At 40.0% G+C, this 17,975-nt stretch overlaps 1 protein-coding gene across 8 annotated transcripts in view; it reads left to right on the top strand.

Annotated features, from left to right (window-relative positions):
- kidins220a (kinase D-interacting substrate 220a) overlaps positions 1 to 17,975 on the top strand; it is a 127,182-nt gene that overhangs the window by 93,766 nt on the left and 15,441 nt on the right. For 4 of the 8 annotated variants that reach the window (XM_038306984.1, XM_038306982.1, XM_038306985.1 and 1 more), the window contains 4 exons: positions 1,401 to 1,579; positions 11,189 to 11,400; positions 11,576 to 11,689; positions 17,126 to 17,185. In XM_038306984.1, the coding sequence (XP_038162912.1) occupies positions 1,401 to 1,579; positions 11,189 to 11,400; positions 11,576 to 11,689; positions 17,126 to 17,185 (565 nt within the window). The remainder of the gene's footprint in view (positions 1 to 1,400; positions 1,580 to 11,188; positions 11,401 to 11,575; positions 11,690 to 17,125; positions 17,186 to 17,975) is intronic. The other 4 variants (XM_038306988.1, XM_038306987.1, XM_038306990.1 and 1 more) reach the window with 2 other exon arrangements.

The following is a 17,975-nucleotide window of genomic DNA, read 5'->3' as shown; positions in this document are numbered from 1 at the left end:
AGGTCATTTTTTAATGTACAAAAGACTGCCTTAAGATAGCCATATTTACACTGTGCGCATGACATACAATTATGCCAATTTTCCTAATACCTGACCGATAATTTTTAATCTAGGGTTATCTGGGTGGTGGGTGTGTCTGATTTGCGGCAATTCCCGGACAAAAATCACGCCATCTGGCGGAAAGTCTCGCGGCTATTTCAAATCACGCGAGAACGTGTACAAAACAACAAAAATGGCGCCGACAGTGCATGTGTTTTTTAAGCGAATGTCGGTGATTTTAAAGTAATTTTGAGTGATAAATAAAAAATTTTGCCCGGCGGGCAAATGCAATGAAATTTGTACTCTCCCGACAATAAAAACTACTTGCCCCGGGCGATCGTTAACATCGAGCCCTGAGTAGCCTCCTGCTAGCCTCTCCTACTGCTTCCTCCACTGTTAATGCTTTCTTTGATTTGTTAATAAATTTTTTGTTTAGAGGCTTGTGTGATATTTATCTTTGTGGGGGGTTTTTTTTTTTTGCAAATGGAGGGGAAAAAAGAAAAATGGGCTTTAAGAGTTTTTCTTTCTGTCTTTCTTTTGTTTAGAGGGGGTTCTGTACAAATGGAGGAGAGAAAAAAGAAATATTGGCCTTAAGAACCCGCACCCAAAAAATTAGAGATCGGCTTCGACTGTTGTCAAAATAATTGGTGTTGGCAGTAGCCTAAATCACCCTGTATCTGTCCATCTCTTGTTATACAGTCTAGTATTTCCCAAGTAATGAGCCAATTATTATTCCACCTGTGTAGCAACATAGATTAAAATTATTTCATGTTTATGATGTTTTATACTCAGAAGTTTGTCTGTTTAAGCCTCTAACTACCAGTTTGTGCATTAACTGTTTAAGGGGAGGACATTTTTGAGGCCTTTAAGGCTGGAAATACTGCAGTTTTCAAACATTGGTGTTTACTTACGCCTGTGATAAACATGTTGTTAAAACCGCAGCAGCGCATCATGACCAGCTTCCGTCTGCTGCTTGCTAAATTACCCTGATTGTCATCTTCTCAGGTTTCCTCCTCTGCTCAGAGGAGATAACATCCCTCACTCTATCTGTCCCCAAACATCCCCCCCTTTTACTATCTTGCCTTCTCTAAATCCGGTTATCTCTCTGCTCTCATGATGATGATGATGATGATGACCGTTGGCATATCTCTTTAATCTTAACCGCACGGCTTGCTATTTCCCCTTTTCTCCCCCACATCAGTACGTAGCACATTTGTCATCTGCTATGAACGTAAAAGTCACACATTTAGAGGAAATTCTGTGTTTTCTTAATCTGAAATTGATGATAAATAAAGTTTAATGTGTGCTTCAGAGGATAATCTTTGGAGTAAATCGTTTAATTTCTTTGTTGTTGTTTGAAGAATCTCCAAAAACATCCCCACCACCAAGGATGTGGAGCCGCTGCTGGAAATCGACGGAGACATCCGCAGCTTTGAGGTCTTCCTCTCCTCCAGGACGCCCGTTCTCGTGGCCAGAGATGTGGAGATGTTTCTACCCTGCACCGTCAACCTTGACCCCAAACTCAGGGAGATCATAGCAGGTTTGTAAACACTCAACTCTGAGCTTTCTGGCCTCTCCTGACGCTGTTTACAAAGACATCTGAGTAGCATCTAATTGAATGAATCAGTCAAACTCCAACCTTTGATTCAGTCAAATTATTACTTCATGTAGAAATAAATAAAGCTGTTTTTAACTTAAACAGCAGTGTCTCATCAGTTTACTGGTTTATACCCAATGAGTAGAGATGCCTTTCTGCAGCCACCATTGGGTGAAAGGCCAGGTGTTCATGGACAGATGACCAACCCTAATCACAGGGCCACACAGACACATCCTGGAATTAGAAAATAAATGCAGTTCAGATCTAACTGACCAAAAACAGGAAGCATTTAGTTCACTTTATTGTCAGCAATGAAAAAGCAGCTTATTTATGTACAGGTTTGGTGTAAAACTAAATGTTTTTAGTTTTTACTTTGCATCAAACCACCTGGAAGGATTGTTTGAGGAAACTTTCAGTTTTAGCCTGATCCAAATGAAGTCCCAGTTTAATCCCAGTTGAGCTCAGCGAGGTCCGTGTTGATGTTAACGGGAGGAGAGAGTAGTAGGGATGCACGATATAATCGTCCCCCTATCGGTATCGGCCTTAAACCTGAATATCGGACATCGGCCACCCCACCGATATTTAACCCGATATTTGATCAGCTTCTGAGTTTCTAAAGTCTAAAAAAAAAAAAAAAATACTACTTCTTCTTCTTCCTCAAAAACTTCTTTTTTACAGACTTAAAAACATCTAAAGACGAGGGAAAAAATATTGATGCATTAAAATATTCCAATATCTTCATATGCTGATATATTGCCATTTAAAAACACCATATCAATCTCTTTTACTAATGAAATATTGCTATATGCTAAGAAATCCCCCAAAAATTCACGAAATTTTGCCATATTTTTATACGTTGATATATTGACGCGGTATCGATCTATTTTACTAACAACATCTCACAAGAGTTTGCAAAATATCACGAGAGTTTGTAACAGAACGATGAAATTTCACGAGATTTTGAAAGTAATATAGATCGATACCGCGTTTTTAAAAATCAATTTGATATCAGCATATGAAAATATATTTGAGTTTATTATTTTTCAAAGTGTCAGAAATGGATAACAAAACTGCTATTTTCAATGACTACTTATTTTTGTCCAGCTTTAACATCAGTATCGATATCGGCATATCGGATATCGGCTAAAATCCCAATATTGTGCATCCCTAGAGAGTAGACTTTTTTTCCAAAGCCGAGCACACACTGTACGATATTTTCAGTCGTTGTACTCAGCAGCAGCCCAAACTGTACGACGAATCCGCAGGATTTAAAAGTATAGAGGACAATCTTTTACTTCCAGGTGGATCATCTAAAAAAGTGGTCCTCCTAATTGTCAATCATTCTGGTGATGTGTTTATGTAAGGCCGTCCTATGTGCTTGTCCGGTTAGCGATCTTTTTCTGCGCACTTTCAGGCGCGTATCTGTGGTGAGCTACGGTTTCAGACAGTCATTGAAGCTCACCTTTCTCACCGCCGTTCTTTGAAAATGGCCGAGAGTCATAAGATAAAAAGTCTCTACGAAGTGTATGAGAAGAAAAGAAAGGCCTCAGAAGAGAAAAACAAGACCAGAGCGTTTTTGGGAGGTTCTTCACATGATTGCGTACACTGAAAGCACAGGTCAGGCTTCCCATTGATGCCTCGGTTGCAAAGTTTCTACTCGAGAGTTAAAGTTTTACATGCTACTTGGAGAAATCCACTTCACATAACTGCTAGTCATAGTTATAAACCTCTAAATTGTAAATTTCCTGGGAAGATTAGTTCGATTTTTTTTTTTTTTTTTTTTTTGTAATTTGCTTCATTAGTAGTTAAACGGTGGCCAACGATCCTTATTTACCCTGCAAAGATGTCCAAATTTTTGCTGCAGCACAAACACATACAAGCATGTCATGATTTTTTTTTTTTTTATGTACCAGTAGTCTTATTTGCCGGGAAATTTCTTATAATAAATATGGGTGAAATGAGATCCATCCGGGTGACCGCCTTATCATTGCGTCCCCGCACCACCTCGAGGAGAAATAGGCTTGTGCATGCCCGTGCACACTCTTACACGCATTTAATAGGCGTTCCCTCTCAGAAACGGGTACGGGGTTGTTCATGTTCATTTTTTTGGAGAGGGCAGGTCTTTTTTAAAATTTCACGATAATCCTCCACTATATCTTTAAAAGTTCACGCTTAGGATCAGGGGCAGATCTAGAAAAATATTTATGGGGTGGCGAGAGGGGGGCAGTAATCTTTGAAGGGTGGCAACATATGGCATTTGTTTACACTGAATTTAATCACAGTTATCACAGTTTGGTGAGAATAGATTTTACAGTCAGTGTTTCATGTGAAACAGTTCATATTAGAATTAATAGTACAATGTGATCTCATTTAATAGGAGATAGAAGAATGATAACAATACATCTACAGGGGCATTATCACAGGAAAGGTATTAAGGTAAGACACAGGTGCAGAGTCACAGATGTGTGAGATTGACTGTGCGGGCTTGGACCAGCCCCCTGGAATCCCCAAACCCCCCCCCAAAAAAAAAAATTTTTTTTCCTGATTTTCAGAAACCCTAATCTGGTCACCATAGATATGCTAGCATTGCTATCAACAGCTTAGTGACAGAATCATCCTTCCAGATTGTGGTTGTGACGGCCTCACGGTGGGAACAGCCCCTCGTTTCAGTAAAAGAAGTTTAGCAAATCCTGCTTTGAACCGTCCAAGATTTTAAAAGCTGTCTTTGCTAAAATGCTTCGAGCACATGAACAGCCGAGTATCAAACTTTGCAGGGATCTTCTGATGCACAACAATAACTGTCAAGTCTTCGGCTCCTTGGGACAACTGTGAAAATTCCCCCTTTCTCCATGCGGCCTGGAACCAGGGTTCCCGCGGGTCTTTAAAAAGTCTTAAAAGGCATTGAATTCTTCAAAATAAAACTAAGGCCTTAATTGGTATTAAAATGTCTTAAATCAGTCTTTCTTAATTTTTAAAACATCATAAATAGGATCATTTTTATTTCGATTTATGTTTGTAATCTAAATAAAACATTAAAATTGACAATTTTTTTATTTAAAAAAAATAACGGCTCGCCATTATTGGTTCCGTCCCGATAGCGGAACCAATAAAAGCGTTGTTGCTGGGGGGACATTTGGGAGATGTGCCATTAACCTTTTGTCTGGAAAATAAGAGCAAGTGTAAATGTAAGCAAAATTGTCTCCAGCCAAGAGTTTTCTCCATGGCTAAAACCAGGGAACATACATGAGGCTCAGTGGATTTAGTGCAAGAAGTCATTCAAGCTCAGAACGATGGGAATTAAGGCAGTGGAGTCGCACATGCGAAGCACGAAACACAAAGCGTCAAAATGGAGTTACAGAGAAACAGCCGGTATTTCTCAGTTTAGTTCCACCCTTGTCTCTGCAACGCCTCCACTTATCACCAAATCAAACATACTAAGAAAACCATACAAAGAAAAATAGCTGCAAAAAAGACTTAGCACTGGTTATGTTGGGGCTTTAAAACAGATTTTTGTTTCCTGCTAAAACAAAGTTTGTGAATTCAGTTAAATAATTGTTAAAATATATCTGTCATTTGTGTGTTTTTAGCTTTCTTCCTGTATGGGAAGCTTTTCAAAATCTGAAACATTAGTGCAGTGGTTTATGTTAAAATAAACCTTTGGGTTAAGTTGTTGCAAGCAGATTTTTCTTGTGTTTCTTGTAAATTTGGTCTTAAATTTTTATTTCAAGTGGCATTAAAAAGTCGCAAATTTAACTTGCCTTATGCTGTGGGAACCCTGGGAACGCTGCATTTACGCCCATGGTTCTTGCTTATTTTCAATATAGAAACTGCCTGCTCTGTAATTCTTATAGAAGTAAACCCAACTGTAGGCTAAACAGCTAAACTGGTGTCTTCCATCTACCTCTATTCATGTTCTTGGGCCTGAACCAGTGGGCTGGTCTGGATGTCAATTTCGGGGCGTGACCAAATTACAGGCCAGAACCAAACAAGGCTACATCCCTGAGTTTACGTCAAATCGGGGCTTCGTTTGGATTCGCTCGTTTTATGGTGGACGTTTAGAATTATGAGATTTGCAGAGAAAGGAGGTGTATTTGAGGACACGAGACAAACATGAGGTTCAAAAGAATTATTTTATTCTTAATCTCCGGAACTTGTTTTTAGATCAGTTGTTTTGTTTTTCTGCAAAGAGACATAAAAAACAGAGAGTCAGATTTTTCCCCAGTTCCCCGTGTCCAAAAAAAAACTCTAAGAGAAAAAAAAACACAAAGTATGAACAGAAAGTTGTACCTGGTGAGCCGATCCAAAGCAACAAAACGGTACAGCAGAGGGCCAACCCTATACAGGGCCGCGAAGCCTCTGCTAGTAACGAACTAACGGGAAAACTCTAATAAAAATATATAAAAAAAAAACAGGACAACCGGTCCCACCAGGTCAAAGTTACAAAAAATCAGCAAAAACAAAGGCTAACGGAGGTCGGCGGCGGCCTACAAAGACGGGAGACAGGCGCATCGCGTCTGGACGCTCTCTCTGTGACGGTGGCTCGATCAGAAGGTTCCCAGAGGGGGAAAAACCCAGCCTACTTATAGGCGGACCAATATCACGACCAATTAACGTAATCGAATCAGTTACAAAAGAAAAAAGAAATAATTATCAACTCTAAAATTTAAGTTAAACTCAACTAAGGTCTATACAACACTAAAAGGGAAAAAAAAAAGAAACAAAAATAATTAATGTGCCCGACGCACATAACAACGTCCATCGTTATTCATCTATGACGATGGAAACTCGGTTTTGCGTTCCATGACCCCTTTAAGCTTTGACGTTATTTAGGAAAAATGATGACAGCAGTTCTGGTGGTTAACTTGGGGATTAACAATAAATTACATGATTTTGTTATAATGAGAAATGGTAATAAATCAGGTTTTTTTCTTAGTTTTAAATCTAATAAAAATACTAAATGCATTAAAATTGGATAAAAAGAGTCTGCATCTTATGTCCAGTCTAGAATAATGATTTGACATAAATTTTCAGGTTCTAGTCTTAGATTATAGATCTTCTAGATTAGCGATCTTCATCCAGCAGCTCCAGAACCATGAGTGCTTCTATAGACCCTCAGCAAGGACAGAAGCAAATTATGTTTTAACAGGTTTTCAGATTTCTTTTCATGTAGTAATTGAACTGAATTTTTACAGAATGACACTAAAAGTACTTGTTATTCTATCTATTTATTGATCTATTTATCAAGTGAATAGGTTAGAAACTATGTGTTAAAAAAAACAATCCTGGTCGATAAATTGTGTTTCTATTTAGTTTTAAAACCAACTTTTCTTTAGTTCCTGTTTATCATAAATTCATAGTTTTTTATTTTAGAGCTCATGGATCATTAGAGGCTTTAAGTTATTTTTATATGGCTTTGCAAAAATGGCTGTTTTCGGTCATAAATGTTACAGACCCTGCCTTACATTAGAGAACATCTTTGATTTGTTAAAAATTTCTCAGAAAAGAAACCTTTGATCTGTCTTTTTTGTTCTTTCCACGGCTAATAGCTTAGCATAATTCACAGTTTGCTGTTTGTTTCCTCGTCTCGTTTTCAAACAGTTAAACACCAGGCGGGTGTTTAACTGTTTTTATACCAGAGACTGTTAAAACAGAACAATAAAGTCCTCCATTGTCTCGGCTCAGCTTGTTCCGCCGTTCTTCTCCAGATTTCACAGCTAGTAGTCACTGTGACGTAAAAGAGCATCAGTGCTGGACTCGGAGACACCACTGCTGCTGGGATGCGTAAGCGGCATCTCAGGCCTTACAGGAGCGTCAGTGATGCCCAGTGTGAAGCTGGCGTGGTGAAAACACTGAAACGGTCCCACCCACACGGACGGACTAGTCCGTTCGCTTTACTCATGGAGGACAAGATCTGCAGCTTGACGTAGAGCCAGTAACTCCAGACTCTTCATAAGTCATCAAATTCTTTTAATTTATTTAGGTTTTAATGCTCTGTTACAAGATTTCATGTGAGGAAAAATCATTAACTGTTTTATTATTTTTTTGCAAACAAAGTGAAAAGTTCTGCTTGCTTTCATAAGCCTCACTAAAATGAATCCAAACACTTTCCTCCAGTTTCTCCCTAATTTGTAGCATAGTTTCAGTACAGGGGAAGCTGCTCTGAAGGTCTCAAAGGTTGGACAGAGAACATTAGTTCTATGGAGCTGCTGGATGAAGATTGATAATCTAGAGCAGGCATCCCCAACCTCGGTCCTCGAGGGCCACTGTCCTGCAGGTTTTAGAGGTTTCCCTGCTTTAGCACAGCTGGTTGTAATGAATGCAGTAGACCAAAAGCCTGTTAATCAGCTTTCAATTAAAATCAGCTGTGCTGGAGCAAGGAAACCTCTAAAACCTGCAGGACAGCGGGCCTCCAGGACCAACTTTGGGGATGCCTGATCTAAAGGATCCAAAATCTGAGACCAGAAGCTGAAAATGTATGTTAAATCATTATACTGGACTGGACATATGAAGCAGTCTTTATCCAATGTTAATGCATTTACTATTATTATTACCTTCAAAACTAAGAAAAAACTGATTTATTATAATTTCTCATTATAAAAAATAATTTATTGTCATTCCCCATATTTGACAAGGAGTTAAAAGAAAAAGCAATTCAATTCAATTAAGTGTATTTACTATTTACAGTTTATTTACAGCCATGAGGGTAACTCTGGATGAGCCACTGAGATTCAAGATGCTTTGGAAGAATCTGTGCAGCTATTAGTTGTGCACCAACGTTGTCTTTATGGAAGAATAGTGAGAAGAAAGCTGTTGTTAAAAGAAAACAATATGAAGTCCAGTTTGCTGATAGTCAGAAGTCCTGATGGGGACCCAGCAAACATGTGGAAGAAGCTGCTTTTGCACATCACTGTGAACACACCCACTGTTAGATATGGCGGTGGCAGCATCATGCTCTGGGGCTGCTTCTCTTCGGCAGACATAGGGAGGATGGTCCGAGCTGATGGAGCCAAATTCAGGAAGGAAACCTGTTGGAGTCAGCAAAAGAAAGGAGACTGAGGCGGGGGTTCAAATTCCAGCCTCAACGTGAAGCCAGAGCTACAGTGGAACTCTAAAAAAAAACAAGCTGTTCATGTGTTAGAACGGGCCAGTCAAAGTCCAGATGCAAACCCAATCAGAATCTGAAAACTGCTTTTCACAAACCTTCTCCTTCTAATCTGACTGAGCTTGAGAGGTAGAGATCAACCATGACAGACCTGCAAAAGGTCAGTATGGTACCAGTACGAACTCAGGAGGCTGAATACTTTTGATGCCTTTGTGTTGAAAGGAAATCATCTATAATTATCTTTCTACTTCAGATCTGTTTTGCTCTTTTGTATTAGATTCCAATAAAATCTATTTATGTCTGTGGTTGTAATGTGACAACATGTGGAAAAGTTGAATGGTTTGTCTACAGCGCCGGCACGGTGCTGTTTAGGTAGGTGCTTTCTGGAGCGAACCTTCTAACGTAGATATTCTCTGCTGCACAGACAGCAGAACTCATTAGATTTACTCAGACGTGCATGAATCAGATAGAATACCACCCTGCCTGATTTTCATGAAATAACAGCCTTAGAGCAGTTTAAAGGTCAGAAAAGTTGATTTAGCAGGATATGGGGCCTTTATAAAAAAGTCCTCCTGTCAGCCCTTCAGGTAGATCAGCACAAGTGGTATGAAAAGACTGCACATAAGCTTAAACGCTCCGTACTCTAGGTTTAGCAGAGTGGTAGAAGTGTCATGCTGTGGGGATCCTTTGTTTTCAGTAGAGATTGGGAAAGCTGGTTAGACATAATGGGGAGGATGGATTGATTTAATTCCCTGAAGAATTAGGGTGGAGGTTCACTTCCTAGAATATGGAGTGAAATGTGTTCCATTATTATTGCACCAAAGAAGACATTTTATGAAATTTGAAAAATGTGCAACCAAGAAATGAAACTTTCAATAACGTCTCAAAATTTTTTTATAACTTTGCAGTTCTCTATTTTTCATATACTATTTTTCCAAAACACCGTTTGTGGATTTTATATTTTAAAAATCTTTTTTTTTTTTTTTTTTTATTGTTTTAAAGGTTTATTATTTTCTATTTCTTTTCAAATTTCTGTTTTTTGGCTAGAGCCGTAAAGATTTTACTCTTTAGAATTTCCGTATTACAAATCCCATTTTCTTCATTTCTGTTTTCAGCTATTGGTCCGCTGGACGTTAGCAACACTCTTAGTAAATGTGTACATCTGGAGCAAGCCTTGGATCTGGGCTTAAAGTGAAGAGAATGTGATTGGTAAATGCAATTTAAATATAATGCATTTTTTTAAACACCCTCAAGAACACAAATTTGAAAAAAAAAAAAAAAGATTATCTGAAATAAAACACAAACATGATTAAAAAAAATTAAGTCACACAACAAAATCTGAAAGTAACATCAACGTTAAACCGTCTAAAAAAAACATATTTTGATGTTTTCCAAAGTTAAGTTTCTAGATTTTTTTGGGTTTCTTATTAGAACAATAATGGAGTAAAATTCACCCCATACCAGCAGGACAACCACCCTGAGCTTTCAACAAGATGAATTAGAATGTCCTAGTCAAAGTCCAGACCTAAATCAAGTATCAATAGAAGTAGGAAGAGACAAACCCAGAGAATTTTAGCTGCAGTATTTAAAAAACCTTCATAATTTTCCTTCCACCTCCCACTTTTGCCACACTTTAATAAAAAATCTGACCAAATGTTTAGGAAGTATGAAAACTTCTGGTTGGCTGCAAACGCGTGTAAAGGTGTGCGTTTCCACCTCCTCAGGGAGAGGAAGCGGAGCAGCCCTGCAGGCCCAGTCAGCCCCCAGCGAGCGGTTGGTGGTTGATGCTCAGTGTCCTGTGGTCAGCCAGTGGGCAGCGCTGTCAGCGATACCCGCCCCTGAGCCTGACTCACATCATAAGGGTCCCATTGTGTTCACAGGCGGGATTGGGTCTCACTCGGCGCGTCATTCAGCTGCCACTTGTATGACTACGAGACATTCTGGTGCCTGCGCACACAGAGCCGCTCTGTTCCGTCTTTGTGCTCCTTCGCTTTCGTTTGGGAGGTTTTACCCGAGCCTGTTTACGTGTCGATGCGCTCCGCTTTGTCTGATTGGATGGTGAGGAGCAGCAGGTTATGTATGAGAATCACCTCCTGGTTGATAATCCAGGAGGACAGAAAATCAGAACATCTGTGCAGAAAAACCCCCAAAACAAATCCACTCAGTAATGAAAGCTGGAATAAAAGTCCATTTTGGGCATGCAGGACACCGGATACATGCTTGAAATTCCCAGCAGGACTTTGAGCATCCAAGAAGTTTCCTCTTGCATGCATCTGATGTTTGATAAGTGTTTCTGCTCTGTTTTAACTCCCCCTCTGGAGATCATAGAATAAACCCGAATGATTGAAGCGTGGGTGGATCTGAAGGGTCTTTATAGTCGTCGCCAAGACGCCATCTCTGATAAACTCTCCTCTGTGTTCTGGTTCCCCCCCCCCCTCGCCCTCTCTTAGACGTGCGTGCGGCCAGGGATCAGATGCATTTAGGAGGGGTGACCTATCCCACGCTGTCCCTGCAGGAGGCAGCGCCCCGTCCCCAGTCCGGGTACGGCCAGCTCTCCGCCGCCTGCTCCCCAAGCGGCTCCTTCGCCGGGTCCCTGCCGCTGCAGCCCCACAGCTCCTACTTCAGCGGGATGACGGGCCCCCAGCACCCGTTCTACAACCGGGTGAGACGCAGCGCTCCTCCATCAGCCGTCTATAAAACCAGTCACTCCAAAACAATTCCCACATTTTCTGTCTTGTCTGCATGACCCCCCCCCCCTATGATTTTATGATTTCTGTTGGCCTCCTCTTGTCTCCCCAAACGAATGTGCATAATTTCCCTTCTTTCTCCCCCCGTAGCCATATTTCCCCCATCATGTGTACCACCTGCCACGACATTACCCTCATCATGTTCCCCCATCCTCGCGTCCTTCCATTAAACAGCCCAGCCCACCTCAGGACACCAGCGGACTAGTAAGTAAAGAAGAAACACCAGAATCTGCTCACGTTTCCTGTGATCACAGCAGCAGATGTTCTCTATGCTGAAGTATTTCTTCTTCATCCTGGTCCATGGTGTCGCTCTGCTGCATGAACAAACCAAAGAAGCCTTACCTTCCCTTTCTTTTCAACTCTTCCTCGTGTCTCACGTTTTTTCTTTTTTCTTCTTTCGTTGCTTCGATTTCCTCCTTTTTTAAATCTGATTTGCTTTTTTCCCCTGATGTTGATGTCAATATTTTCTTCTTGCTGATGCTTCTATGCTTATGTATTCACACCCCGGGACCTTTTTCATCTTTATTCACATTCCAGCTCCAAACTTGAAGGTATTTTATTGGGATTTGATGTGTGACACAAAAAAAAGTGGATTATTGTGAAGTAAAGAAACAAAAACTTAACATTTTTACATATAAAATTCAATGAAGGCAAGCTTATTTATTGATGTGACACATTTAAAAAACAATTAAAATTGCTGTACATGAAGAAACATGATATAAAAACAGAGAAAAGTATATTGCAATAGCCTAGAGGTATTTAAATAATCATTGAAAAAGAACAGTTAAAGACAATAAAACATTAAAATGAAAGAAAGTTGGATCACAAATTTAAAGTAATGTTTAGACAAAGGCAACTCTAAATAAGCATTTAATCTCTATTTTAAAGCAACACAGTGTAATCTTTAGCCACTAGGGGCGCTAAACCAGGTTTAAAACCCCTGAAACTCCTGGAAACACACAAAAAGCATCACAAAACGAGGCCACATTAGCCGCTTTAGATTCATTCCTACATCAGGGAACCAGAAACCTGTCTGATCAGGTGAGGGTCAGATCTCATTGTTTGGCTAACAACAACTGTTAGCTTAGCTTTGGTGTTTAAAGGGGTCATAGAATGCAAATCTGCGTTTCCATTGTCATAGATGAATAGTTCAGTCGGTGAAATGGACGTACAGAGAAGTTCAAACCGCATCAAGACCTCCTTTCTCTGCAAATCTCACAATTCTAGACTTCCACCATAAACAGTGAGAATCCAAACGCAGCGCCGAGGTAAACTCGAGGATGTTGCCTTATTTGGTTCTGGCACTTCATGCCAGAACCAAATAAGGCAAGGTTTTGGTTCTGGGATGAAGTGTCAACTGCTGGGCCGCTGATTGGACCAGACCTCAGCAGAGAGCCATGAGCCACCCGTCCTCAGTGGGCTGAAAGCACAGGGCTGCCTGCGTCCAGGCTACCGGTTCAGGTTTGGTCGCTCCTTCCCCCGCTGGCTCCCTGCACCAGTCCAATCCCGGAGCTCACGACCCGGTTCTGCTTGAAATTCCCCCCGGACATTTTTTTAGGTCTGAAAAGTAGGACATGTCCAGGAAAAAGAGGACGTCTGGTCACCCTACCATACCAACAATCTGATGTTTCAGTGAGTGAGTGCTTGTTGCTATGATACCTCTTTGCTCAGAAGCTTCGCTCGTTGTAAACCAACCAATCAGAGCACAGCTCATCTAAATATTCATGGTCATACCATAAAAAGAAGAAAACCTGTGGTTTCATTCTAGGGCTTTTAACCAGGCTGCATTAGGGCTCATAGAACAGCTAATAGGACATTTTCAGACCAACCAATGTTACATATCCTATTAGAGACCTGAAGGACCAGATACCCGGCACCCAGCACCTGGGTGATCTATGTTCCTCAGCCAAATCCAGTCTGCGTAGTCTTGGAGTGATTTTCGATGAGGGGATGTCCCTTGCGCTACACTCAAAACAACTGATCAGGAACTGTTACTTCCATCTGCACAATATCTCCAAGGTAAGGAAAATCCTCTCTCACGATGATTTGGAGAGAATCATCCATGCCTTCGTCTCTTCAAGACTGGATTACTGTAACAGCCTGTTTACCTGTCTGAGCAAGAATGAGCTGGGTCGCCTACAAATTGTCCAGAACTCTGCTGCAAGACTCCTGACCCGTACAAATAGGACAGCCCATGTAACTCCTCTCTTGAAGTCCCTACATTGGCTTCCTGTTGCTTCCAGGATAAAGTTTAAAATCCTGGTCCTTTTTTTTTTTTTTTTTTTTTTTTTTTTTTTTTTTTTTATAAAAAAAAATAAATAAATCCTGGTCCTTACCTTCAGGGCCCTTCATGGACAGGCGCCCGGCTACATGACAGGTCTGATCGAGCCGTATACGTCGGTCCGTAGTCCACGGTCTTCAAGTCAAAACCTGCTTATGGTTCCTCGGACCCGTTTTAAAACCCGAGGAGACCGGTCCTTTAAAGCGGTGGCACCCCGTCTTTGGAATGAACTCCCCCTGTCCCTGCGCTCTCTGGACTCGGTGGATATCTTTAGAAAGCAGCTAAAAACACACCTGTTTTCACTAGCCTTCCAAAGCACATAGCCTGTTGTTTTATTCCCTTATTTATTATAGCTTTTATTGCATTTTATCTGTTTTTACTTGTGTTGTTTTTATGTTATCATGTGAAGCACTTTGTGACTTTGTCTGTGAAAAGTGCTATACAAATAAAGTTTACTTACTTACCCTAGAACCATTCTATCACCCCTTTAAAGGAAGCTCAGGCTGCTGTTAATCGGCGCTCTGGGTCACACGACTCATAGAGATGGATTCACATGAAGTCATTCATAATAAATACTGATATAGCAGTTTTAGTTAAAGCTCACCCACATAAACTATTCTCCACCTGCATTCTGAATGTTATATGTGCGCAGATTTAATATGACAAGGACCCGTATGTGTCATGCTCTCTTTCTGGGCTGCTGGTTTGCTTTTTAAGTTCAGTAGCATCTCTCCTATTCGACTGTAGACCAGTCTCTGGGCGCTCATGTCAGCTTTTGTCACTTTGAGGGTGGAACCAAACTGATAAAGTAAACTGCCTGTGATGGCTACTTTTTAGCTTCTAGCTAATCCCCTTTAAGAGTTGAATTCTGACAGCCATGTTTGTCATCATCTTTATAAACCTAATGCTGGACATGATTGGAAAAAACTGATCGTAAATGTAAAAGTTTTTGTTAGTTCTATAAACTAGAGTTCATTCAAACCTCACTCTTAATATAAACAGTAAGGCTAACTAGTTAGCTTAGCTTAACTGTTTCATAGGAACAATTTTAAAGCCAAATTAGCATTGCTACTGCTCTCACAAAAAATTCATAACTATGTTAAACTAAGTTATTTAATGGTTAATTTACTAAACCAGTAATAGAATAGAATAGAATAGAATAGAAAATCCCTTTATTGTTCCATAATGGGGAAATTCTGGTGTTTACAGCAGCAAAAAGATAATAGAAAAAATGGTCACACAAATAAACAAATAAAATAAGGATCTGTGATAACGCTCCCTGGTGCATTTAAGGTGCAGCAGTCTGTCACTGAAGGAGCTGTCCAGTTCAGCACCAGCTTAATGCATGGGCTGGGAAACATTATCCAACATAGATGTTAATTTCATTAGGATCCTTTTGTTTCCCACCTCCTGCTCTGAGTCCAATTTAACTCTTTAAGAGAAAAGCTATTAGCCTGTAGATACTTTGCTAACGTTACGAGCCGTAACCAGGAAGAAATCGATCCGACCCTCACAAGTTACACAGGCAAGTTCAGAAGATCCCCCCAGACAGCATTGATACGCATCAAGTATTGAACATTGAGCTGAAAATCATTTACTGCATCTCAATATTCTAGTAATGCTGGGGTCAAAGGTTACACACTGTTGCTTTATAACAACTTAACATTTTAGCACTTTTACAGCTTTGTGGGAGTTTATTTTAGAAAACTAAAAACTGCTCCTCCATGTTTGTTTTTTGTTCTGTGGGAGTGTTGGCCTAGTGGTTAGAGCAGTGCTCTTATACTCTGAGAAGGTTGCAAGTACCCGGCTCGATCCCCACAGCCGGCACTCTGGGTCCCTGAGCAAGACCGTTAACCCCACACTGCTCCCTTTGGTGCCGCACAATGGCAGCCCAATGATGCCCAAAGGAACAGGTTAAATGCAGAGGTACATTTCACTAGTGTGAGATCATTAAAGTTCAATTATTATTATTTTTCTTTGTGAAGTAACTCCAGCTGAGGCAGAATGTATGCTAACCATCTATGAACAATGGTTTTCAAACTCAACGAAGAATTTCTGCTAGATTTAGATCTGGACTTTGTCTAGGCTGATCTCTCCTATTAATATGCTTCTATCTAAACTCATCTGTATGTTCAGGGTGGGTTTTCTGACGCACACCTACAAGGTTTCCTTTGCAGCTCCTCCAGAGTCACCCTTCGACTCCTTCTCTGATCAACACTTTCTTTTCCAGCCTGTTGGTTTAGGTGGACCTCCATGTCTTGGTGGATCTGCAGTTGATCCATCCTCTCTCCATGCTCAGATGAGGATTGAACTGAGCTATTGGGGATGTTCAAAACTGCTTTAATCCCCTCTGATCTGCCTCTGTCTGCTGGGTCCCTCTGTCTTTATGATGCATGTTGTTCCTGAATGTTGTCTTAAGTATTCAGTGAATTTTGTTCTGCTATTGTTGCAAGTAAAGAAAATGTTTTGTAAATTAAAATTTGAAAAAACAAAAAAAAATCTAGAAATTTAATCTTTGAAATACTTGATGAACAAAAGTTCTTTAAAGAAAATTTGCTGTTTTCTCAGATTAAAAAAAAGTTTCAATTCTTTTAAGGGAAGTCTACCCCCAGAAGGGAAGAGAATGTGATCTGTAAAAAGCAGTTTAAAAATAATGAAATTTGTAAAATTCAATCTGAAAAAGAGAAAAAATATATATTTAAAAATAAATTTAAAACAGTCTGTAAGATTTCTTACTAAAAATACAAATTGTAAAAAGAAAATGGTAAAAAGAAAATATAAAACTATAAAAAATTAATTTGAAAATAAAATAAAAAGTCAGAGAACAGCAAAGTTGCTCTCAAGACCTATTTTATATTAAAACATGAAAAGTTGTTTTTTTAATTTCTATTTACAAACCTTTTTCTTTTCTTGCACCAGCAATGGAACAAAATTCACTCCATACTCTAAATCTCAAACACCAAACATCTGCAGCTATAATAGCAAAGATAGATGTAAAACAGGTAGACTCTGTTGACTTTTTTAATGCTATTTAGGGGGTTGTAGGGGTTTCTGAGTGAAGTCAGATGGAAAAAAAAACTGTTGAGATTTTTATTTCTTAAAATAGAAAACATTTATTTTAACATTTATGATGCATTTATTTTTTTTTCTCCTAAAATCTCAATAATTCGGGAACAAAATGTGAGGAAGTGTGAGGGTGTGAATACTTTAGCCAGACTATGTAGACTCCTATCTTACAGGCTAAAACCCAAAATAGATAGAAGGTCAAAGGTCATCTGATAAACTGTACGGTGGAGAATTCAGCCGTCATTAATCCTCCTTCTCATGCAGCCTTTGTTTCCGTTCTGCACCCATGTCAGGATGTTATTGCAGAGGATGCCAGGGAGGGCCTCCCCTCAAGCCCCTGTGACCCGGCTATGGTAACCCCACTAACAGGAGATGCATTAGCATCCGCAGTCTGCACCTTCCCTCAGTACTGTGCAGTCAGAGTAACCCAGCATTATCCGCCTGGTGAACTGATCACATGTTAAAATGCATGAATGCTTGGCAGAAAACATGCAATCCATAAGATCACAAAGAAAAATTTTCAACTTTAAGTGATTAATGCAAGTTTCCAAACAGTCACCGACTTATGAGTTAATGGTTTATTTCCAATATGCCATCTGGTTCATATTGTGAACATCTAAACGTTTGAGAAAACAGAGAAATATGACAAGTAGTTTAACTGATCTGGTTGGTTTTATTTACTCTGTGATGTCAGTCAGTGTCCACTCTGCTAAAACAGAATGAAGTTCCTGTTGTGTTGTTTTCACTGTTCGAGGAAAATAATCATCTTTATCTTGAAATCTGACCTTTTCGTGTCCAAATGTGCGTGTTGGTGCACCCGCGAAGAATCGTCTTTTAGTGGAATTTGGAAAAGCTCACTGACGTGCGTCTAATCTGGTGAAACGACTTGGTAAGCGACCCGCGTTAATATCGCCTCGAGTCTGATCGGCATGCTCTGGGAAAACCAGAGCCAAGCTGACCCATTAAATTACGTGACGCCATTGAACGCAAGGTACGGACGTCAACACGTCGCACCACTCGCTTCTGCTTAAACAAGCAGAAACAACTCTGTTTACATTCGATAAACATGCAGCAGCTCTGGTGAGAGGGAGTCAGAGAGATAATAGAGCAAAACAATAAAGCACACTGACTACGCTCTGGATT

The sequence above is a fragment of the Cyprinodon tularosa genome, unplaced genomic scaffold, assembly GCF_016077235.1.
Source record: "Cyprinodon tularosa strain WSP-4 unplaced genomic scaffold, ASM1607723v1 ctg6, whole genome shotgun sequence".
Taxonomy (NCBI): Eukaryota; Metazoa; Chordata; class Actinopteri; order Cyprinodontiformes; family Cyprinodontidae; genus Cyprinodon; species Cyprinodon tularosa.
The sequence above is the reverse complement of the archived record's forward strand: the minus strand, read 5'-3'. Positions and strand labels throughout refer to the sequence as shown.